The sequence below is a fragment of the Bombus vancouverensis genome, chromosome 10 (assembly GCF_051014615.1).
Source record: "Bombus vancouverensis nearcticus chromosome 10, iyBomVanc1_principal, whole genome shotgun sequence".
Taxonomy (NCBI): domain Eukaryota; kingdom Metazoa; phylum Arthropoda; class Insecta; order Hymenoptera; family Apidae; genus Bombus; species Bombus vancouverensis.
The window spans coordinates 10,357,301-10,382,897 of NC_134920.1; the positions used below are offsets into that span (position 1 = coordinate 10,357,301).

The following is a 25,597-nucleotide window of genomic DNA, read 5'->3' on the forward strand; positions in this document are numbered from 1 at the left end:
CTTCCGGGATTATCTTTTTCCTTCTCTTGACTTTCGTCTTGCTCTTGTACAACATTTTGTCCACGTTCCTCTGAAGTTCCACCTCTTCGCCTTACCGCCACTACTTCAGCCGTCTTCCTACTATCACCTGGTTGCCGAGGTACCTCAGTCGACGTTTGACCCTCTACCAGGGCTGCAAGTTTTCATGGTTTCGTCGCACGTTCTATTCACCTTCGTCGTGTCCGCGTTTTACGATTGCTTTTCTTGTGACCAAAAGACCGAGAGTGACAGGTTCAACGGTAATTAGAATTGAAGTACATGGAGTTTTAAGTGCTTAAAAATATTGAAGGTCGTTCTGAGACCACTGGGGTGCATCTGCATTCATCTCATCATTGCATCCAGGTATTTTTTTCTATGATGTATTGCTTTCCTTTTAACTACAAAAATTCATTAATAGAAATTATACTTAAAAAGAAAAAGAATACTTTTCGTGCTGAATATTTTTCTATTGTTTTACCTTTGTTATCTTTTTATTTTAAAACTAGTTTCTTTTTTAAAATATGTTTATTTAATTAATGCTTCTTGTAACAGATAAATTGTATAATCAAGTAATGAAAAATTGTAATAATGCAATTATTGTCGAACAATAATATTTAATTTTGCTTAATGAAACTACAAGTTTTTCTACAGATTATTCATTAAATTAAAAAAACAATTAAATTAAGTTATTAAATTAAGTAGATGAAAACGGGGTATTATAATATTTCGTTACAAATTTCACGTATCCAGCGTATAATTAGAATATATATATATATTCTGTAATCATGATACCGTTATAATTAGGCCGAGTTTACGCTGTATTAAACGTTCCATGGAGGAGCATAAATGCACGTGATAAGAACCACGTTGAAACGCGTTAAAAATTGAGTTTGAAACCGGTTACTGCCATTGCGTTTGCAAACGATTCGTTTAACAACGAAGAAAACCTCGACTACACGATGATCTATTTATAATGTTGTCTTCCGTACGTATAATTCAATTGATGATCAAGGTATAATTAAGTAAGATTAAATTAAAGGAAGATTAAATTAATAAAAGAAAAAATGAAAGATTCTGTATTGTTGAAGACTCCGTTATGGCCTTAACAGCCGTGTCAAACAAGATCATACGAGATGAAAAAGAAAAGTTGGGAACAAATTTTTTATCAAATATTTTATTATCTTTTCAATCGAAAACTTATGATAACAATAATAATATTCACATACATAAAACAAAAGAAGATGATTACAAGAAATATATAAAAATTAAGGAGTCCATATAAATAGGTGAAAACATAGAAGTTCATATAAATCATCTAGAAAACAAGCTAAATTTAAGGAGAAATTCTTAAATAAAAAAATAATGATACAACTATGATAAAAGTTCTAATTGTTAAGATAAGAATAGATTTTGGGTTTTTATGTATTTATGAGAGTGTATAGAATAATATAATATACAAAAATATATAAAATACCCAAAGTATAGTACTTACTATAACATTTAATAAGTAAAACAGTTACCAACATCTAAATTTCATCTTTACAATTATATATATATATATGAATTTGCATAGATATCAGCAGTCCGCTGATACAAATGTGCGTACAATCCTGCAATATACCGTGAACAGAAAAAGGGTCAACAAAAAAGTCTTTACTAAAATAATTGATCGGAGACCCTTGAACGAAGTCAATAATCACATTCATCGAGATCACAATGAACCATTGATAGAAGTACGATAAAGGAGAAAGAGGTCGAGGAGGAATGGCAACGATGAATATTATTACGGTTCCCTCCGGTGTCGTTGCTCATGGAAAAGCTGATGATTCACGAACCTGATGTAGCCGAAACAACTCTCAGGACTGAAACCCCAAAAACAAGCCGGTTAAAGTGGGTCATCCCGATGAACAGTATACACGTTTCTGTTTCGTGTACCAGTCACCGAGTTAGGAGGCGGTCACGGTCACGAACAAGCTAAAGACGAATATTATGACCACCGAGAGACCTTGGACGATGATCTCACAGGCAACAATAGATTGTTTCAGGTTGTGTTGCGATCTATCAACTAGGTGGCGATCAATCAGGTTGCAACTGTTCGGCGAGGTCGCGAACCTTGAACGATATTAACGTTTAAGGTGAAGGTAGATTAAAGATGTCTATTAAGCTTATGTTTAGTAGGTTTATTTGAACTTTTTAGTACAAACGAAAGAGCATGAACTGTAAATAACGGAGTTTAAACTTAGGCGAATGCGTGATGAATCTGTTGTCTCTTAAAGTGCCTGGTGCTTATGTTCTGTCAGTCTAGGGGATGCGTTTTAGTCAACGTTTCCTATGACGTGGAAATCTGTTTCTGTCCAATCCTGTAACTGCCTGGCTGTCATGGACGTCCATGGTATCAGCATACATGGTCGAGAGTGCGTAGCGTAACGTCCAGTTGATGCCATCGTCCTTTGCCTATTGTCGAGTTTTATCGGGTGTCGAGGTTTATGCCACGTCTTTTACTGTTGAGAAGACCCGTCGAGTGCTTAGGATGCCAATTAACCTCTCGACGCGGTCCCAGTTGCAAACCTTATAATATGTAGTGTGGCAAATTCCGATTTCCCCCAAAATAGCAGATGTGCCATCTATACTGCAAACTAAGGACCACCCAAAACCCTGAACAGATTGTTAAACCTATTGGAGTTCCATGCTTTTATCTACCCACATTAATAAAGATGACGGTTCATTTGCTTCCGACTCTTTCTGCTCTACTTTATTAACACCACAAAGTAATTCTAATTATAAAAGAATATTATTTAATCTCTTTCATGCTGATGCTTCTTAAAGGGTTTGTAAGTTTTAATTATAGTTTATTCCTTAGAAAATGGAATTTTATAATGGAGACTTATAATTTTTTATGATTGATCAATTTATGGTTCATGAGAAGATTTATAACAGGGATGGTACAAAAATAGAAGTACGTTTGGGTCAATTTGGTGAAAATAATATATGGAGTATCTAGGAAATGACGAAAAGTGATTTTTAATCACTTTCAGTATTTCCTTACAAATTTAAGTTTTCTATAGAAGATTGTCACTGAAGTAGAGAAAAGAAGATACGTTATTTAATTCCAAAGAAGTGCCATAATTTTCATCAGTAATCTGTCGTTTAATAAATCTACAAATAAAAAAATAATTAAGTAAAAAATACAAGAACAGATGATAAAGTAAAAATATTTAATCATCGTATTATAATTAATATTGATACTACTATAAAATATTTAGTCACAAATGTTCTTCAAAAAAGATGTTCCTGATGGGTCGGCGGATGTTCCTCGAGGCACCAGTTCCGTTTCGTCTGTGACAACGAAAGCTTGCTCGAAAGTGCGAGTAACAAAATGCTAATGCCAAATACAGCAATCGAGATTGTGGCACAACCTCGACAAAAGCTGCTGGAATGCTACGGGAAGAGCACGAGAAAGAGGAAAAGAGAGAGAGGACGAGAGAACCCGTTACGCGTAGGAACGCGATTCCGCTTGATGAAAGATGTAGCAACCTGTTCCTGTTTATCATTCTATTGTGCTGATGATTTTCTTCGCGGTCAGAGGATCCGTTAATTAGTGGCCAGAATCTCAATGTATTGTCGACGATAAACGACTTTGATTTTCATTTTGCAAATAATTCCTGGCAGTATCGTCCTAAATTTCCGGGTCTGACTCGTGGACCCTTCCTTGACGATTACTGTAAATTACAAATTATTATCAATCGCTCTGAAGTGAATTATCGAATTATTTAATTAAAAATACGTCACGTAGATGCAAGAAGAAAAGTTGAATTTCTTTCTGGCAATTGTGAGAATGATTCGTATTTCGAGATTTTAAATGGATTAAAATTTATCACCTAATGAAAAAGAAATAATTCTAAGTTGAAGATTGTAGATGTAGGTATATGCAACTGAACGGTTAATTAATTAATTTGCATTTGTTCGCATTGTTCTTGTTTGGCGAAGGTGATGCAGACATCGGTGACGCGTTTACAGTAATTTCGGTGATGGTATGACGCGACAAATCCGGTGGGCGTATCATGAACTGTACGTGTATCCCGCATGCACGTTTCACTACCGTGTCCAGATATATTAAATGTAGGACACAAGGGACGGAACTGTTTTCCGGCCTTTTACTTTACCATCCGTCATACTGGCAGTTCAGAAAACTAGCAAGCATCGTGGATAATTCGAAGTTTCATAAATATGTATAATAATGAAGTACTAGAAAAACGGAAACCGAGCATGTCTTTAAACGCTTACAACATTCATTTCTCTAATTTGTATAAGAAAATGTAGAATTTCAATTTACGTAATTGGATCTTTAGAAATACTATGTATAGAATATGAAGTCTAATTTGATACTCTAACTTTCTACAAGTATAATGATATTTTCATTAATAATAGCCATAAGACCGCTATAAATAAGAATCGTAGAGCCATAATATATAAATACGTGTATTATATTAATAAATACTATATGTAAATACTAAATATAAATAAGAAAAGCAAGCCGTGACCAACTTTTACCTATCGCACGTATTCTATAATTAAAGTTAATAAAAATGTATAAAAAAATATTTTCACATAGAACTAAAATCCTTTATTTTATTACCAATGTGACACGCTTTCAGGTATGCGAAGAACAATGCGATTCGATCCATGGATACTAATGGTCACATTGGCCTGCGTGACGGGCACCTTGTCGGAGTATTTGATGGGAGGCCATATGGACAACAGTCCGCCAAAGTCCTTACTGGAGGAGATGGAATCTTCTCCGAGTTTGGCAAGGACGGCGCAGCTGGGTGACCTTGACCTGGATCTTGATGCAGAGGAGAGCACCGCTGCGCTGTCGATGTCGGACGACGAAGAAGCGCCGCGTTATCATCTTCCGTATCCTTTCGCCTTCAACGGTGGCAGACCGTTTTCGCTCGAGAAGGATCCTATCACCGGTAAAATTGACTTCGAGAAGGCGCCGCCAGTCAAAGCCCTCAACTTCAGCACTCGTTATCAAGAAAACGTAAACGAAGATGAAAAGGTGAACAACAAAGACTCAGCGAAGGAGAACGAATCTTATTTAACGAAAAAGAAGATCGAAAACAACAAAGAGACCGATGATGTTAGTCCAAACGAGATTAATCCTTATTCGCCTAATTTTCATGATTTTCTTAATCTTCCTGTTCATTATTCTTCCGACAAGTATGGCAAGGACAAATATCCATTGATATCAAGTTCCTATGCGAATACAAAAGTTCAGAGTGGATCAAATAGTTATAGTACTTATAATCACAAGCCTTATCATGGAGAAACTGTAATGTATTATCCTACCAGAAAACCGTATATGCCTAAGACAACTTCGACCACAACAATGAGAACGACTCCTAAACCAACCCCGTCGACTACATCCAGAGCTATCACCACTTCTACGACTTCTAGACCCACGACAACTTCGACGACGACGACGACGACGATGACGACAACTAGTACTACTACTTCTACTACGACATCTAGTCCTCCACCATCTACTACTGTTTCCACTTCGACGAAAGCACCTGTTGTAACAACCTGGAAGCCTCCTGCCTCCACTCCCAAACGATTTACCGATCATCTGGACGATTACGATGATATTCTTCCAATAGAGAAGCTTCAATCCTCTGTGTACAGTAATGGTCATCAAGGACCAAATAATATAGTGCAGCACAATCGAGATCCTCAGACGATGCCTCCTATAAACCATGAAGAGTATATAGATAGTTACGAGGATTATGAAATTGGAGATGGAGAAGATGCGAAGGATTATGTCTCGATGAAAGAGACGACCAATGAAATTGTAAAAGCTAGTACAGTGCCTAGCACAACGTCGACTGTTCATAATATAACCACAGCTGTTGGAACTCCAGAGACCACTCCCGTAACCACTACGACAACAAGTACGCCAGTTCCATCATCGTCTGCAATATATTCTTCACCAGTGTCTCAAGAAAGTATCTTCCACAGTAACTCGCTACCGTTCCAAGCTCTTCCTTCGCGTCTAGTAACATCTATGCCCTTGGACAACGAACACAGAATGCCATCAGCGTTTGAAAAAGATAATCGAAAACATGGTATTGCGGATAATATTATCATGAACCAGGGATATCGTCCAAACGCAGTTATTAATCAGAGACCAACAGGATTAGGTGGAGGAATTCTGGTAGAGAGCACTAGCAATATAGTGATACCACCTGATCAGGATACAGTATCCTTTGTCCTTGGTAACAGACAGAACGTCGAAGGTGGATATTATTCACTAGGCACTGCAATTGGAGAGAATCCTTATGGCAGTTCCACTGGAATCGATGCTTCTTTCCGACCTTTATATGGTGTTTCACCGGACAAAAGCAATTACGATCCACAATCAGATTACCGAGGAACAATTGGCCTGCCTTCAGTATCCGTACTGGAGAATAATCCTGCTTATGCTGCTCAAACATGGAGACAACCTAATCCTACTGGAACTCAGAAGCTGGCAAACGAGATAGAACCTTCTAGAACACAGAATTCATTCGTAAAAGGCACAGTGCTTATGGAACAGCCAGAAGATAAGAAGGATGACAAGGACGTTAACTACGTGGTGTTTCCTAAAGATGAACCTAAACAACCAGTTGAGGAACACATCGTTGTTATAAACGAAGCTGATGGCTCTGTGCATGAAATAACACCTTCTTCCACAACGTTGAAACCTGTAAGAGTAGATCCTCCAGTTTTAAATGAAGATCACCTGCCACAACTTTCGGAGAACTTGACTCCGCCGGCTGAACGACCAAAGTCGCCACCACAGTTCTATTATCATTATCATCACGGAGGTACGATAAGACCGGATCATCCAAGACCTCAAAGATTGCCTTTACCACCTCGTGGGAAACAACCACCGTCTCCTCCCCTTCCACCACCACCTCCTCCTTCAGAACCTATGGGAATAAGAAGACGTCCTTATCCTCCCGATTCTACTTTGCCAAACATTCTACCACAATTCCGTCCAAATGCTAAAACGTCTCATGGACACCGTGGATCAGAGGCGATTGGAACGATTCCAGCTGGTCAAGGCTATCCCACCAGAGTGAGACAGCCTGTTCAGTCTCATCCTCCAACCAGAAGACCTCTACCACCTCCACCTCCATCTTATCTTCAGAGATTAAACCCTCCTCCTCCTCCAATTCATGCCGTTAGGCTTGCCGGCGCAGCTTCCGCGAAGGCTGAGAACATAGTGCCTCCTCGAGACGTGGAGTCCACGGTCAAGAGGTTTCGCCTTCCATCGATACCAGCCACCTCCAGAGGGGAGGACGATGTTAAACTAGCGCACCGTGTGCCCAATCAGAAATTGCGGTTGGAAGAGGAAGAACGGGCAGAACGTTACTCGGAGGAACCGCCTCAGGTGCCGCCAAGACCTCCCTTATTTCCTAAACGAAGAACTGCTGATCCGCCACACGTAGCTACTCTTCAGATGATCCAACAACATGGCGAATTCGCGGAGGATATTACAGAAGCAAATTTGTCCTCTATGGATGAAAATACAAATGACGAGTCAGATAGAATAGTAACTGAACAGAATGCAGATAGAAGAAAGTTTGACAGCCATGAACCAATAGCTGAGCCACCGGTTTACGTAGTCTATCCTGTGAATACTGCTGTGAATATTCATCCTGACGATTCTAGAGAGAAAGATGAGAGCGTAGTTGTTGGAACGAGAGGACCACATAGACCCCTTCCTCCAGAAACATTGCTTCAGGATAATGAGGATCAAGAAATGGATGAAGAGCCAAGACCTTCTGTTCATAACGTCTTTAATGGACGGCCACTTGCCTCAGACTTTCCGTACCCTCTGGAACGTCCTGACCCTTCCATTCTTGTCAATGGAATGAGAGAAACGCCATTATTGGTGCCCAGCGATCAGCGACAAGAAGAAGATTCTATGCAAGAAAATACAGAAGAGAAGGACGAAAAAGATTCCAGCGTGAACGTTATACCATACTTACAGGATTTCGTACCTTTCCCAGCAAGGAAGAATGAGGTTATCTCAGCTACCCTTCATCGTTTGCCAGCCTTGCCATCTTCTACGCCAATTGCTTATGTTTATACTCCAACAGCTCAAGCTTCTCATCGTTTAGACATAGATATGCGTGATGAGGACAAATCTAAAACTGAAAATAGTGATCAGAAGCCCATTCTGTTGCCTTCACAGCAACCCTCTAGTTCCTCCAGCTCTGCGCCGTCTCCACAGAACTTCATGGCGCCGTTTGTAGCAAGTATCAGTGCAGAAACACCTTCGAAGAACGGCTGGAGCGTTGTCGTGGTTGAACCTACCATTAGTAGAAAATCGGATGACTATTCTTCCGAGACCACTTCGAATGCAGAAGAGTCTCAGACAGAAAAAACTGAATTCGATGCTGAGAACTTCAAACCACAGCTCTTCGGTGGATTCAAACCGATTTACGAATTTCCTACGCAGAACGAAGACCGATCAGAGCGTAAAGAATCCAGCGAGTTGGAAACAGAAGTGAGCACGCATTTTCAAGAGTCTGCCAATTCGACAGTTTGATGAAAGCATATGTTTATCGTGTAGAAATATTAATTGAGCGAAAATAAGCTTCGTTTCGAGTATTTCGTTAATTACTATTACGCTCCTCTTGGCATTGCTGTCTTTCTCCAGAATGAAAGATTCGGACCAATCTTAGTTGGGTTATTGGAGTAATGCTGATTGGAACACTTGCTTTGAAAAGGGAGCTAAAGATCTCGAAACTATGTGCACTGGTGACTGGGACAATTCATTGTCTTCATGGGGAGTTAAACTATACAAGTCTGAATATTCACATGATCTTTGATAATTTTGGATCATTGAATTCGATGAGAAGGGTTGGATGCAATGGGGTGCAAGCGATACAGTCCGAGTTAAATACTAACAGTTTAGTAACAATCTTAACTACTTCATGTAATGCAACATGTTAGAAACCATCTTGTAGTAAAGAACAAAATTTTATTAAATGTATTTGCACCGCTTTGCATGTAATCCTCTTGATTACAATGACTACAAGGAATCATCTACAATATTTATTTTATTAAGAAATTACTATATTTATATTAATTTATCTATTTTATTTATAGACTATATAGTAATTTTATAAAATTCTATTGTGTTAAATTGTAGAAACCATCATATTTTGTACATCTACTTCATACATTATCATAGTCAGTCTGAATCTATCTAACGAGTCAATCTGAAGAATGTATACTACATTACTTATTTTCTACTTTCTCATTGATGATCGCAATTATATACTAAGCAATTAATATAATAAATTATTCCTAAATTATTTATTGCATACTTCGTTTATTTATATTAATGCCCTCCTAAATGCTTCATACTTTGTACAATGTGTTTAATACAAAAAACAAATGCTCTCTGGCTATATACTATCAATTTTACAATAACAATAATACTGTGGCGCTTCAAACGAATATAAATTATTAATTTCTAAGGAAGACTAAGAATTGACATGATTGGATGAACTTTATACAACATGGAAAGCAATATAAGTACTCGCTTTCTTATAAACTAATATCAGAATATCAATTCCATATGATGAAAAGGATGCAATGCAAAGAATGCATATATCATAAACTTTCTTAAAATACAATAAAATAAATATACAATAAAATATTAATTGTTTTGTGCCCTTATTGATCACTTATAATTACCAAACTACAATTACCAATTACATTAAGGCAAGAATTTGTTTTCTTATAATTAATGATATAGAAAATCTAGTCAGCAATAACAATTTTTAGTTTATGTCATAGTCATTTACTTCTAAATATAAGTAATGTAATCCTTTTATCGATTACCAAAGAGTCGTAAATCCAACTTTAGCACAACGACGCCTTTTTCGACTTCATGTAACTGAATACGTTTCTGTATTGGCCCACACGAATCTCTACTATCTCTCATTATGTCAGCAACTCTTATTTCTGCTCGGCCGAGAAATTCTGTGATAATATTTAAAATATTTTGTTACTCTGAAATTCTTTTAGTTATGTTTATATGAGAAGTATAGAATTAATTTTACCATCTGGACTATAATATCCTTTATCGAAGACCGTGATACATAAAGTATCCTCAAGTAAATCCTTTACTTGAAACTGCATTGATGTATCCCATAAAGGGCAATCAGTTCCTGATATGACACCAGTTCTCTCTTCCTGTGAGCCCATACTCACTTTACAAAACGTATTGCACTTTCCTATAAAGTTCGATATCTTATTATAATTGTTATAACATTAAAAAATTGAATTTTATGTAGGATAGATTATAGTGCTCATACTATTAATAAAGCATAAATTGCAAGTGTAAATTGCAGTTGCATAGTTTTTGCAGCTAAGATGTAAGATAATAATATTATTAAGTTTAATGTTACTAAATAGCTAGATACTAACATCATCTACTACTGCAAAAAAGGCTTCCCATACATGAGCAATATATTTAAGAAATGAAGAAGCAATAGAGATAGAAAAGAAAATTTTTTAAATGTTTAGCTGAAATATAGAATGTATGATTTTCAGTTCTTTGTAATTTTCATCTTATTTGTGTTTATCTATAAGTCTGTCCATGTACCAAGTCTCAAGGTAGAACTTCCATGCAAGCAGAAAATTTTACCTTTTTTCAACATAATTAAATCTTCAGCTTCCACAATTACTAATCGAAGTCTACCCTGGGGTGGTCTTCTGCGAACTACAATCATGCCAGATCTTTGTTAGTAAAATTGCATTGTATAGTTAGAGAGTGTAATTGCGATGCGAATGACCCTCGATGGTTTTATTTCCTTCCTTTCATCGTACGCTTTTACAGAAAAATAAAAAATAACAACCAAGCAACCAAGCAATCAAGCAACCAAGCAAAGCACATGCACGAAAAGGCAAACAACTTAAGCACACACAAGTTTAGCTTACCAGGTATTGTCTTTAAATTGAAACCTTCAAGCACTGTAACAAGAATTCTGCCACACGCTCCAAATTGCGCCTGCTCTGTTTACTCACACATATTACGCGTTATTATACGTTAAATTTATTGTATTCTTATACGTTGCATTATACTTATGAAAGTTACTATTACAATAACGATACAAAAATAAACACGGGGTATATTATAACTTAACAATAATATGTAGCTAGATATAACGAAAGTATGACTTACTTGATCTTTGTCTTTGCAAACGTGTTTTTTCGTTCTCCATAAATTTCTTTCTTGCTTCTGTAATTCTTCTGATCCATAGTGAACATTCACTTGGAGACGGTGCTAATAATATTATTGGCTTTTTTTGGTCTTTCAGTCTCAATATTTTTGTTGAATTTTCTGAACCCTCACAGGAACCTAAACTAATATTACCATTCATTTCTGAATCACCCAGAAAAGATAATTCGTTTAAAAATATTGGCTGCAATAGATAAATATTTCCATTAGTACCGTTATACTGCTATTACAGTAATTTACTGTAAGATACCTTTCTATACATCTTGAATTTTTGATGTTCGTTTCTCTCAAATGAAAACTGTTGTCCAGTGGATGAAGACTTTCTGCTGAGTACTGGTTGAGCAAACAGTAAAAAGTCGTTTGTGAGAAATCCAACAAGTTCTTTTCCACTTTTTGCCTAAGAGGCATTAAGGTATTATAAAGTTGTTATTACATAAAAGAAATGTGGTCTCTTAGATTTGACCTACCTTATGAAGTATACCAAAATGAAGAAGTTTTCGTGGACCTAAAGAATTGGTTAAAGAATTAAAGATAAGTTGTTCTTCAAGACCATCACATGCCACATGTGTTTGCAACCATTCTAATCTATCACTATTTTCTTTCTCTCTAACTCCTTCGTTTACCTACAGTAAAATAAATCAAATTAATATTAAAACGTTAATAATTCTTTTTTTTAACTGAACAGTTGATATTTTAAAAATTTTACCTGAGTACAAAATTCTTCTGCTTTAGCCAATGCTTCTTGGAGATATTGCCTATCAGGATGGTCAACTGGTGTGTGCTCTAAAATCTAAAATAATAATGGTAAATTGATGTAAAGATGTTTATACTTTTCTGAAACCAAGAATAGAAAGATGATAGATACTTTGCCAATAATAAGAGGATACTTTGTTATCCTTTGCATTGGTTTTATAAGGAAAGAGCTCAAAGGCATTCCTTTTGTACGTGGATCTTGCTGACAAATTTGAGCAACTTTGACAAATTCTGGCATAGTTTCAGTCAATCTCTGAAGATAGACAGCAGCGGATATTTGGCAACTGCAGAATCTTATATATGCTGACATTCTAGGTATCTAAAATATACGAATATTAAACTATGATATAAAATTAATTACAAACAGTAAAAGAAATTTACATTTTCACATAGAATGTCTCCAATCATTCTTACAATCCCTCCTTCACTATTATCTCGTCGTATCCGTAATGTTCTGAAAAATATTTATTAAATAATTAACTGGTATTGTAAATGTTTTTTGAATTATATTTATATAAAACGCTACCTTAAGAAATTATCGTTACACGCAATGATATCTCTCCAATTAACAAATATTTTATCTACTTCATCCACGGTTAAAACTAAACTTTCAATGAGAGGTTTCTCGAAAACCTGTAAAAGAATTTTTACTTTTAAATAAATTTAAATATAACACATAGGAAATTATTTTATATAAAAATTGTTATATACCTCGTGAACAAGTCTCATGTCTTCTATATATGCTTGTTCAGTTGTGATAAGTTCTTTTATGTATTCTTGCCGTTTTCTTTCCATGGAATCCAATCCAGCCACTAGTAAGTTAGTTGTCATCTCATTAGCTACACATAAAATGTATGCAGAGGTTTTTCAGTCTCTTCTTATTTTTTTTTAAATGTACTTTAGCTAATTTTAGGTGACTTGCTCCAAATAATAAATGAAGTTTTTAGCAAAATTATTACATACAATTTTGTAAGAATTAAATGTTTGAGAAATGAAACTTAAAAATCATAAGAAAATATTCTAAGTATTTATGTTAGTCGTCGGGTTTCACTGAGTAATGGAGAATTGTTGTACTCAACAATACTTTACAACAGACAGATACTTTATTTCAATCAGCAGTTTTGCGAATACGTCTGTATATTATGTATGGATATGTGTACATATGTATAAGAACGGCGTGTATATGCATATGAGAAATTTCAAATATATCCACATGAAGTGTGAACAAAAACCTGTAATAGATACAGAACGATTTAAACTTGTTCACACTCACACAGTGTCCTTCACTCAAAAGTATACCACACACAATTTGAGATTCATAATGAGATTCGACGATACAACAAACAATATGGATATTTTGCAAATAGTAACAACCTTAAGGATATAGCACTACATAAGTATTTTTCTCATCTAAGAATAACCAGTTGCATAACTTGCTTTACACATTGTCAACATGTTTTAGATAAAGATTACAAGATTATGGGCGCATCTAGAATATTTAATATTAAGCACACAATGTTTAGTTCCATGATCAGGCATATTTATACACATTTTTTTGCAAAGAGTTATATAGAACGTGTAAAAGGATTAATTAGTGTATAAATATGCTGATCTACTGTGCGCTTTTGCGGTGATTCGAAACTAGTTATTCCATCAAATTCCTGAATATTTCAATGGAATGAATATTAAATGTAATACAATACATTCAACGATTTCTTCTACTAATTATTTTGTATTACTTCGCAAAATTTGTATAAAATTTTAAACACTACAAAATTAGGAGTAATTAGAAGTAAAAATAGTAAATTATTTCAAAATAATAAAGCGACATTTAAGTATCTCAGCACAGAGATTCGTAAACTTATAAGCAATAAATATAAATAAAGAATAAGTAAATAACAATACATTTGTGAAATAACATTTAGGTACCCTATCCTTAAATAATCTAAACTATTATACTCAGGGGTAAATTGATGGAAAAACTGGTTTACGACAATATAACATTACTTAACAAATCATTCTCACCACTGGAGATAATATCTACCTAACTTTATGATTATTATTAATGATATTTTAATGATGATTTAGGCTCTATAATAAAAGGCTGTGAAGAAGGAGCACATCATCTTCCATTATGTTATCAGACAAAACTCAAAGCAGAAAACAAATAATAACTATACATATATAGAATAAATAAATAGGAACAATGGATTTGGTTAAAACTTATTGAATTCAAAAGAGAGCAATATTTTAATTCTCTTTGTAAACATTATGCACAGTATTACTACATCTCTTTCTGATTCCTATACTTACATATAAAATTTTGAATTTAAACAGAAGTTATAGACTGTGTAATTGTTCAAAAATTTCAAGGCTATGTAAATATCTCCTATACATTGTAACAAACTCTTCACCCATGGTAAAGAAAAGGTTAAATGAAATATTCAACACTATGATTTAACAACTCCTTCTCCCTTTACATTGAAGACAAGCAGAAAAATAATATTCTGTTGCCCATATTGTTGCTCTAGGCCTCGGCGCAATATAACTGTACAAACCATCTGTATTGCACACCAAATAACGTACTAATGCTAATAGAAGAGAAGGGAACAGAGACAGGCAGCAGTTAAACATTTTAAAAAACTTCACTCTCAGGGACATTAATTATAAAGTTCTAATACTACTAATAGCACTTGTACACGTAACTTTTATTGATCTAACACTTTAAGCCCTTTAATTATTTAATAATGTTTCTATATTTTTATTTACACATAAAGCTGTTCAAATGTTAAATACATAGAGTAGTATGAATGTTTTACAGATAAATACTTCGATGTTTATTGTCTTTGCTTCTAGCAGAAAATTCTTCTGTTCTACTATAGTTATATCTTTGAATATAACCGCATTTTTGTGGATTTTAAAAAATTTTTTTTTGGGCCAAAAGTGCTAGTATAAACAGAAAATACGTCTAATGTCCTCTAAAAATTAAACTTCTTAAATAAATATATGTTCCTTCCAATTTTTATTTGAGATATTAGATACTAATGGATTTTATTTCAAATGGTTAAAGAAATCATATTCGATTTTTAAGCTCTGTCCTAAATTAAAGTAGAGGGTTGAGGTAGGATTTGGTGCACATGTCAGGTGGTTGTAATAACACGATATTAACTAGTTACTCAATATTTAGCGCTCTCCTTTATGAGTATATATATATATATTATATATATAAATACTACGCAATGGTAATTGCGTTTGTAAACCATACGTAGAGATTCAATAGTTTAAAGGATAATAGTCATTAAAACATATGGTAACAATTTGAACGATAATGAAAATAAAGGACCGAGTAGGACCCTGAACCAGAAGAAAAAGACTCGCAATAATTCGGAGTAATATAAAAACGAAGAACCAGCCCTGAGTCTGTCTTTCCCTTCTTTTGCTTTCATTTCTATGCTCATTGTCTCCACCGATGAGACTTGTTGGTTGTAACATGTCGCGTTCAGTGTAGAGACTGCTATCATTCTTATTGCACTCGAGACGCTTTTATTTTAGCCTGCAATGCTGCGGTGCTGCTCTGCTATCCTTTATGCTGCATGTTAAGCAGAGGCGAAAGATAACAATTAGTAAAAAGGATTGCTTCCAAGTATTAAAGACAGATATTCAAATTCCTTGAAGTAGCTATTTCGCTTTATGACACTACTATTGATATTATAATTCCACTCAAATACTTTATGAAGCAATAGCTTAAAATAATAAAGCAAATTAACAAAGATTATATAGATGAATAAAATAATAATAAATAATAAAAATAAGTAAAATAAAAAATGTGATTATAATGATTATTTATATTATAATGATAACGTTTATAATTTGATACAATATATGCTAAATAAAATGTTTTTCTTATCTAACTCTTTGATTACACTTAATCATACGATATTTCTAAAATAGGGATAAATTTAAAATTTTGTACTAAATATTAGATAATATTATATAATTTTCCTTTAATTGTATACATATATATAAAATCCTATAAATATTTTATTGAAACGAAGCAGCTACCTCAAACGGACAGACGGACGGACAGGCAGGCATGCAGGCAGACAGGCAGGCTGTATAATAGAGAAAGTACGCTTCTTTGATAACTGATTCCGCAAAAAACTACCCGTTATAAATAGACCAGAAATAAAATAACGATTATTGTAAAGTACCGCTATCTTTGATATACCGCTTTCCAAGCCAAAGGCGGAATTTGAACGCAGCCATATCAGAGGAGGAAGCACACATAACATCCGTAGTGTATAATAGTGAAAGAAACACTGTTTCCGTATAATTTTTTATCATAAATTAAATGTAGTTCTCATAGACTACAAACAATGAAAATCAATAAGTAATATTTATATATCTAACTTATCAAAGAACTTGTCAAAATATTCAATAACTATCTTATTTATGCCTGTAATTTATAGTTAATTTCAAATTAATTCTACAAGTTATTAGATAAATATTATATATATAAATGACTATAATATGTAAATAATAACGTATTTAAAAGCAGATTTTTATGATATTTTTAAAAATATAGAATTATACAGTATGAAAATATACATTATGTATAAGTAGATGAAATAGTATTCAGGAAATTACTATTTTATGTGGTCCTACTAAACGACCGTCGCATTAACTTATAAATTGCGTTATTAAAATTTTGAAGACTGATACTGTCATAACATCGATTTATATCTTATAATGATAGATAAAATTTGAAACCTGACGGTCGTCCGTCTATCCGTGTATTATAAATTGCAAATATGGTATAGCAATTATATTTGTTTCATATCATTTCAAATTGTATTGCATTAGTAGGTTACAAAACTGTTTCAAAACTGCTCCTTATTAAACACTTATGATAGACATAAATTATATTTCAAATTCTATAAAAGAAATGTAAAACTTTGAAATAAAAAAGAATACTTACACATAGGAGATACATAATTACTAGGGAAAACGCCAGACATTCCGTTCAATTCGCCTTTCCACCATGCTGCTTCATCCTTTGCAAGTACGGTTATAACGTCGCCTTTCTCGAAACTTAATTCATCCTCATTTTGAGCCTGATATGGGTACAATGCCATAACGCGTTCTATATTGGTAAAATATGTTACTGATATGTTCCTCATATTTAGTGCATATAAAATGACATTACACAAAGTTAAAAACTACTCACCAACATTTGGATCTGTAGGAGAGTCTTGATATCCATGAGAAACAGGTGTACTTCGATTGCTACTACTGGTTAAAGGTTTAACATAAGAAGCTGGGAACCAACCAATTTGTCTTTTTTTACCACGTGCCTAAACAGTATAGCAAGAACACGAAATATAATACAATTATAAATAAAAAACATTATTTTATCATAGTTAATTTGGAAGGACTAATAAATTATACCTGTAATTCTCCTTCCCACCAGCCACTATCTGTCTTCTTACGAATCATTATTAATTGCCCCTTTTGTAAATCTAACTGCTCAGAACTAGTGGCTTGATAAGGTGCAATAACTTGTACAATTTCAGGTTTCCTTCCTCTCTGTCAACAAAGCCTTTGTGTTATAAAAATATACTATATATTCTACTCATATATATATGCTATAAATATTACAAATGTATATTATTATTTATAAAGCCATAATATATGGATATCAAGCACAAAATATAAGACAGTACTTAGCAGGTACATTTTGTAACAAATAAAGTACCTTATGATACTGCGATAACGGGACATCAGCAATAAAAAAAAACAATTAAATTTTATTAAATAACCAATATTAAATATTTCTAAATTACATATATGTCATAAGCACATATTAATTACCTGCTGCGCAGCCATTGCGGAAAAATCTGGCAATTCTGCTCTATCTTCCGCGGCTTGTCTTTCATCTTCAAGCTGCTCAGCAGTTTTCTCTGCTTGCTAAACATGGGATATATGTGCGTCTATCTTTATACCTTACAGGCTAATTATTAATGCGTACAAAATTAAATCTATAAAGCTTTTAAATACACAATAGCTTTTTACAATACAGAGGAAATGTATTCTCAACATAGTTAGAAAGTAGAAACATTACAATCAAAATATTACGAACCAATGTTGTCTGAGCAATTGAAGTAGCTGTTTCATGATTACTTGTGGTTGTGTCCTCAGTTGTTTCAGTAATCGCGTTTGTTTCAGATACGTTAGTAGTTATAGAGGCACCCTGATTAATGTTATATATGTTAAAATTCTAAAATCTTGTTTTATTTCTTATGCATATCATCACATTGTATAGTAAAAGTTGAAATTAGTTATTGAAACTTCACTCAATAAAATGGAAGGAGAACCACCATTTTACCTGATCTGGAGCATCGCATTTTTCTACATAATTGGCAGGAAAAATTCCATTCCTATCTCCTGTAGTGCCTGTCCACCAATCACCTTCCTTTTTAGTGACTAATATAACTTCTCCTTGGTTGAAAGTTAAGTCTCCAACTTCGGCGGAATCATACGGATATAAGGCTACGTAGTATTCATTAAGTCCTTCAACTACTGCAGTTTGATTAGCAGAAATTTCCTTGACATACGATTTAGGGAACCAACCCTTAGCTCCATTACCAGATGTACCATACCACCAATCCCCCTAAAGAGTTAAAAAATGCATTAATGTAAATGTATATATATGCTGTGAATATATCTTTATACTAACCTGTTGTTCATCTACTTTAATAATATCTCCTTTTTCGAAGGGAAGATGTTGCTCTATCGTAGGACGATAGTGATACAAAGTGGTTACTTGTATATCACAAACTACACCTAATCCAAGAGTAGGTATGATAGGTTCAACAGGAGGAGGCTCATCGCCGAGTGATCCGGCATCAGATACATTCTCAGGAACTTCAGCAATCCCTCTATATTAAATAAATATAATAGTAAATTATATATCTTTTTAGCAATTAACTATAATTTCAGTTTAATTAACTAACTCTAACGTTCTCTTCTCCACACTGTCTTGTTGTACGAAAGCATTATCATTTGCGCTGCCAACATCTATTGGTTCTACATAAGATTCCGGGAACCAACCAGTATGACCACGAATTTCGCCAGCCATCCATCCTGGTTCTGCATTTTGAACAGGCGGTACCTGTTAGAAGAATAATATAATTTTTATATTCTATGTTCTTCATATTGTTCTAATATACGAATATAGTTTTATAATAATACCAAGATAATATCACCAGGTTGAAACGATATTTCGTCTTGATTTCTAGCTACAAATTCGTATAAAGCTCTATATTTCATAACCCCTGGAGTAGTTTCTTCCACTGCATTAGTTGTGGTGGCATCATTAACGGGCCATGCAGAATCGTTAACTGCCGCTGAAGTATCATTCCAACCACTATCACCCCATGCAGATGTTGTATAATCAGTACCAGCTCCAGTACCACCACTTGCTCTGAGTTCTAAAACTTTTAATTTTTTATCTTCGAAAGTTAAGTAAAGGTTCTTACAGTCAGCCACTAAAGTTTCCAGTTGCGTTTTAATATCTTGAAGCTGGCCATTATTATTTTCTATGTCAGCCATTTTAGCATCAATCTGTTAATATTAATTTCATATTAAAAAATTACAGCACTTTTAACATATTATATATTACACTGTATTTTGATATACTTAAGTATACCTGTTGTTGCAAATCAGCAATTTTATCCTTCATTTGTTTCAGGGTAATTTGCTTATTATCGAATGCCATTTTGATTGCTTCTTGGCCCGCCGACTCCATAGCTGTATTTAGCTTATTCTTTGCTTCGATTCGAGCTTTCTCTTGACTCAAGGCTAGTAATCTTTGGTTTTGTTCTCGAAGTTTATTCTTTAAGGCAGCCATCTCTTGTAACTGTGCATCACGTGTCGACCGCATTCCATCAATCGTCGTTTTTACTCCAGATACACCAACTCGAGTGTCACAGATTTTTTGAGATAGTTCTTTCACTTTATCGTTCTACGTTGTAACCAAAATATTATATAGATACTAATTAGTTTATTAATAATCTCTTCAATACTTACAAGTGTTCCTAATTCGATAGTTAATGTTTGATTTCTTGCTTTCAATTTTAGTAAGACATCTTGTTCTTTCTGCCTCTGAGTTTGAAGCTCTTGTGATTTCTGTTTTTCCCATTCTAATTGTCGTTGTCTTTCCATCTCTCTGTTAAAAGAACAAATTTGCATTACTGGAAATTTTTAAGATCTTTATAGATGCAAATATTCATATAAAATTTCACTTACTTTCTTGCTGCTTCTCTTTGTTCTTGAGCTCGTTTTCGTTGTTCTTCCTTTTCCTGTTCAATCTCTTTCTGCCTTTGCATTTGTTTCTCAATCTCTGCTTGTCTTCGTCTTTCTTGTTCTAATCTGTATAATATTTGTTCTCAGTCAATATAAAACACTTTAATACAAACGTTCACCTATCCAATCTTCAGGAAACATTTGTTTACCTAATTTTCTCTTGTTTCTCAGCCTCTTCCCTTTCTTTTCGTTCACGTTCTTCTTGTTCTTTACGTTGAATTTCTAATAAAGCCTTGCGCCTACGTTCTAGCTCCGCTTGTCCTTTCTCAAAGTTTTCTTTACGTTTGTCTTCAAAAGAAGTCTGTAAGAAAACCAATTGTAATAGATAATACCTATTATTATACATAATTATGAAATTATTTAAATATAGATATACAAAGAAAGTGAACTTACTTGCGGCATACCAGCTGATGGATCTACGTTTTCCGTTCCAGTTTGTGAAAGTGTTAAGCTACTTTGTCGTTGACGTCTGAATGCAGGTGGTATAAGTTCAATTGGTAACGTGGTAGGTATCTTTTCACCAAGCTTAGCTATATCACATAAATGCATTGCTAATACAAATTCGTCGCAACTCAAACGACCATCCGAATCCATGTCCGCTAACGCCCTAGTGACACATTTACATTCTATAGAAATGTTAAGAATTATACTTTCGATTGTTATTGCTGTTATATTATTATACCATATCTGTGCCAACACTTGTTGAGGTAATTGTGACTGCACCATAATATTTCTGGCCTGAGGGCCAGATAGAAATCCAGATCGCGCCCTGTCCCAGGTATTAAATAATTGAGTATATTTCAATTTTGTTTGATGAGGTACAGCCCATTCCACAGATTGCGGAGAACCTACTGAATGCTGACTATGTTGTGAATCAACCGAACCCACCCTATCTATACTTGGTGGACGTGCAGTTGTGCTTAATGGTGTACTTGTAGATACTGGTGTTTGAGCAATTACACCATTCACTAACGTACTTGCTGTGGTTGCTGATACTAGAGGTAAACCTACAACTGGAGGAGTCGATACTACACCAGTTCCTGAAAGAAAATGTAGTAAATAATGAATCATATCATGTAATAATAAAACAAGATACTTTATGATTACAAAACTTAAATTATATATACCAGTGGACATTGGTGCAATAGATGGTACCATAGTAGAACCACCTGCAATCATACTAGTACAAGATAATGGTTGCATAGGCATTGCTTGTGCCATACCAAAAGCAGCCATTGGTGTTGGAGTTGTATTTAAAGGTGCAATTGGTGCTGCTGCAGACATCCCTGTTTGAAAAAAAACATGTTTATTAAATATATGTTATCTGCTCCTGTGTGATATTAAAAATACTATTCGATGAATGATTTAGTTAATAATGTTAAATTACTAATTATTATAGTTTATTATCTACAGTAGTGCAGTATTTCTTATATTAGAGTCTTAGCTTAAGGTATAGGAAAATCAAGATTTAAGAATACCATAAAAGAATATTTAAGTTACATTATTTATTAGTTAAATTAAGTAAAAATAACAACTATGTCCTTCTACAGAATTTAATAAAGTATACCTGAAAACTCAAGATCAAGTAAATCTGTAAAAAAAGGAATAAAACATCATTCACAAATCAATAAATTTTCTGATTCAAATATATCACTGGAAACTAAAAATCTAAATAAATATTAAAGAAATAATGAAGAAATAGAGCGTGGACAAAAGAACATATGGTTTTACCCATGGTAGATGTAGTCATTGGTTGTGCAGATTGAACAACAGGAGGAACAATAGCCGTTGCAGAAGCAGGTGGAACTTTGACTGGTGAAATCCCAGTAGCGACAGGACTATTAGGAAATGAAGGCGGTGCTGGCTTCGGTGGTGGACCACTAGTAGCAGGTGAAAAATTTGCCCCTAAAATACATAATTACATTTTTAAAAACAATCTCATTAAAGAATTACTTTAAATAAGATGTATAAAATAAAAACATGATATAACAGCAAAGCAAAGCAATAGCAAAGTAATTGAAAAATAAAATAATATAAATTACAGCTGCAACAACTGGAAAGATTAGTAATAAAGGCAAAATTAATTCATAATTATGTGCATTTTATACTAAAATGTATGTATTTGATGCTATTGGATGGTCTTTTATTAAAGTAAAGTGTTTATTGCAATAATATATAATGCAAAAAGGAATCATTTCTTTATATTAAAATTTAATTCTAAAGATATGGGAAACTATCTAGATTTACATGCAATTTTATCTTTTAAATAAATGGATAAACTACTTCTCAAATCTCCTTTGCACTTTGAACATACCAATATTTGAGGGTGGTGTAGGTCTTTGAGAAGGACCACCACTAGGAGTGGTGGTAGTGGTAGTGGTAGTACTTGTAGAAGGCACGATTCCTTTTTTTTGCAGCACAAATATTATATTATTGTATACAGAGTTGCATAAGTGGGCAGTTATATATATATATAAGATATATATAGAGAGGAAAAAATAATAAAGTAGAATATGTATATGCGTAATCAGTAAACAAAGCCATTGCAACATTGATTATACATATAAAGTCACATATAATATACATACTGTATTGTGTGTTTTTATAATGAAATAAAAATATAGATGTAGACATGAAGCATAAAAATATATCTTTTGAAGATAAGTGTTTGTGTTATCTTTTAGTGATATGTAATTGTGTAAAATATAACGTAATACCATTTTGATAATGATATTGTACACATTATTATATATGTTAATATTAAATAATATGTATTATTTACATTACAAAGTTAATTATATTTTATGTTCCTAAAATGATACCAATGACATACAATATTTTTACAAGTTAGATTTAATAAAATATAAATAATTATTTAAAATATAGCGAGTTCTTTCATGCAAAAATGAGTCTTTGCATAAAAATATTAATGCATATACAACAGCACATCATAACATTATATTATTGATAATATCAAGAAAAAGGAAAAAATATGCCTTAAAGAAAAATCATATTTTTACAAAACTTGAAAGAAAGGTACGAACTAGAAGAAAATTCAGACATCATTCATATGTAAACATCCACTTCTTATAACATACCCACAGAGGGTGGTGCAGGTCGAGCAGGTGGCTTTGACGCTGTGTGAGTTGTGGCATGTGTAGTGGCAGCCACATTCTGTCTACTTTGTCGTGATGCTGTGTAGTATGATGCATAAGTATAATAATGCTACATAATGCTGTTTGTTACATAAAATGTATCTTTTTTCTTATTTTTTTGGATCTATAATATCTATAATAAACAATGGTAGTAATTGAAATAGACTCTAATTCTTAATAATGGAATATTTTGCTGTTATGATATACATCAATCATAAATTCAACTGAAAGATGATTTGTATTTGTTGTGAAATAGAATTCTTAACAGTAGTGTAAGAGTTTTGATGAATACTATGAAAATTTATATTTCTTTCACCATATGTACTCATTTATATATGCTTTAGATACTTGAACATAAAATTTTTAGAGTAATCACCTGGTAAGGTCATTGGTGAAACAGGCCTAATAGCATGTCCTGGTAATGGTCCATTTACAGGTGGTGGTCCTATAAGTGGACGTGGAACAGATCCAGTCATAGGCATCCCACTAATTAAAGGCTGTACTGGAACTTGTGGTGGAGCAGATAAATTTACTAATGAAGCAACATTATTCTGTGGTAGAATATTAGCAGCTCCGTTTGTTAAGTTCGTAACATTACTATCACCTAAATATTATCAAACATTAGAGTTCAGGACTCATGATTGAAGTAATCTTGATTATTTACTATCTTTATCATACTTACTAGCAGATAGTGACTTCAAACTCTGTATTAAAGCTGAAGGCAAGGCTTTAGGAATTTCAAAACCACGTAACTTTAAATTAATTAATTTACATGCAATACTAAATTCATTTATGTCCATTTTTCCATCTGCATCTGTATCTGATAAAGCCCTATATAATCATGTTTTTATGATATGTATGATAATTTCTGAAGATATTAAATACCAGAGTGATATAATAATAAAATGTTAATACCATATTTGTCCAAGGATGACAGGTGGAAGCTGTGATTTAAGTAAAAATTCTTTTGCTTGCTCTCCAGTAACAACTCCATTGATTGGTTTTAAAGAATCAAACTGCTCTCTATATCTTGCACGTTCTCTGGGTTGGATTACCCAAGGATCCATACCTGAAAGAATTTCCATCTCCTTTTTTATCTTATAATATTCAAATAAACGACTTCTTTTGAATGAAAGTAAAAGTATTTGAGAAATGGTCTAATATTCAATCAATAATATCTACAAAATCAGAAATTTCAGTTCTCTCCTTAATTCAGTTACTGTCAACATGACAACTAAATAGGAGCATGCCTGTCACTAGGCTTGGAAACAAAGAAACAATTGACTTACCCGGAGTTTGAGGGGTGGCCATCTCTGTTCACCCGTAGGTGACCACCGAATCAAATCTGTAATTAAAGAAATATATAACTTTTATAAAAATTATTGTAGAAATCGATGAGAGAAATTTGTGATTTCAAGGTTAGGTCATGGTGACCGAACTTAGCGAAAGTGACTCGCTATGTACCTCACGAAAGAAGAATTGTCGAAACGCTATAAATTTAGCGTAGATTCAATCACGAACAAACCCAATTAACTGAATACTACGAGTTCATGAACTTGAAGATTGATCGAGACCCTAACGCACACGTATAAGAGCAAGATTTTTTCTCACGCCAGTTACACAAACATACAACAGTGAACTACTTTCTTTGGCTATGAGACCTCTTTTACAATTTTACTAAAAGAAATTCATGATTGCACGTCGCGACGTTAGCGATCCTTTAGTAAGAAACAGAATCAGACAGATTTCTTCACTATACCGACAGTACGCGGGTCGGCCCACACTACTGACGTACATACGTCACTTTCACGACCTCGGTTATTTCCGTAAATCTTCGGGAGGAATCGATAGCTCACCCGAAACCGCCTCGTTCATTTTCGGCAGAAATCGCTATTTCCGCAACCCTTAGTTCGAACGTTCAAATTTCCTGCACTTCATTCAATAGAAGAAATTTTTTAACACGTATATCATATTTATTCGTGATACAATGTTTGATTAATCC

At 33.8% G+C, this 25,597-nt stretch overlaps 2 protein-coding genes across 13 annotated transcripts; one reads left to right on the forward strand and one right to left on the reverse strand.

Annotated features, from left to right (window-relative positions):
- Positions 1 to 10: 10 nt before the first annotated feature.
- Positions 11 to 9,142, forward strand: LOC117158287 (uncharacterized). Of its 4 annotated transcripts, none has more exons than XM_033337030.2 (2): positions 11 to 381; positions 4,674 to 9,142. In XM_033337030.2, exon 2 carries the CDS (start codon positions 4,676 to 4,678, stop codon positions 8,615 to 8,617), a length of 3,942 nt encoding a protein of 1,313 aa, XP_033192921.2. In that variant the 5' UTR covers positions 11 to 381; positions 4,674 to 4,675; the 3' UTR covers positions 8,618 to 9,142. The 4 variants fall into 4 exon arrangements, with proteins under 4 accessions (XP_033192921.2, XP_076478471.1, XP_076478472.1 ...); XM_076622356.1 differs by lacking the exon at positions 11 to 381 and adding an exon at positions 2,080 to 2,849 and having other exon boundaries at positions 3,304 to 9,142; XM_076622357.1 differs by lacking the exon at positions 11 to 381 and adding an exon at positions 2,080 to 2,845 and having other exon boundaries at positions 3,304 to 9,142.
- Positions 9,143 to 9,662: 520 nt separating this feature from the next.
- On the reverse strand, positions 9,663 to 25,394 carry Dap160 (dynamin associated protein 160). Of its 9 annotated transcripts, none has more exons than XM_076622348.1 (35): positions 25,060 to 25,394; positions 24,885 to 24,940; positions 24,511 to 24,664; positions 24,278 to 24,426; positions 23,972 to 24,199; positions 22,755 to 22,844; positions 22,172 to 22,345; positions 22,008 to 22,031; positions 21,568 to 21,726; positions 21,123 to 21,480; positions 20,834 to 21,047; positions 20,590 to 20,741; positions 20,384 to 20,506; positions 20,165 to 20,303; positions 19,785 to 20,099; positions 19,328 to 19,699; positions 19,090 to 19,247; positions 18,813 to 19,014; positions 18,462 to 18,746; positions 18,216 to 18,326; positions 17,948 to 18,043; positions 17,525 to 17,662; positions 17,304 to 17,430; positions 17,055 to 17,219; positions 12,788 to 12,915; positions 12,603 to 12,709; positions 12,458 to 12,530; positions 12,189 to 12,395; positions 12,030 to 12,113; positions 11,791 to 11,946; positions 11,574 to 11,720; positions 11,267 to 11,507; positions 11,023 to 11,097; positions 10,143 to 10,316; positions 9,663 to 10,062 (listed from the first exon to the last, which is right to left on the reverse strand). In XM_076622348.1, exons 2-35 carry the CDS (start codon positions 24,904 to 24,906, stop codon positions 9,911 to 9,913), a joined length of 5,499 nt encoding a protein of 1,832 aa, XP_076478463.1. In that variant the 5' UTR covers positions 24,907 to 24,940; positions 25,060 to 25,394; the 3' UTR covers positions 9,663 to 9,910. The 9 variants fall into 9 exon arrangements, with proteins under 9 accessions (XP_076478463.1, XP_076478464.1, XP_076478462.1 ...); XM_076622349.1 differs by lacking the exon at positions 22,755 to 22,844 and adding an exon at positions 23,539 to 23,634 and having other exon boundaries at positions 19,096 to 19,247; XM_076622347.1 differs by lacking the exon at positions 22,755 to 22,844 and adding an exon at positions 23,539 to 23,634.
- Between the last annotated feature and the right edge of the window lie 203 nt (positions 25,395 to 25,597).

Excerpts from the sequence above, each read along its gene's own strand:
- LOC117158287 (XM_033337030.2), top strand. The coding sequence starts at position 4,676 with ATGCGAAGAACAATGCGATTCGATCCATGGATACTAATGGTCACATTG.
- Dap160 (XM_076622347.1), bottom strand. The coding sequence starts at position 24,906 with ATGGCCACCCCTCAAACTCCGG. Across the intron at positions 11,947-12,029 it reads CAGAAGAATTTTGTACTCAG|GTAAACGAAGGAGTTAGAGA; the intron begins GTAAAATTTTTA and ends ATTTTACTGTAG. Across the intron at positions 10,317-11,022 it reads CAATTTAAAGACAATACCTG|GAAAGTGCAATACGTTTTGT; the intron begins GTAAGCTAAACT and ends CGAACTTTATAG.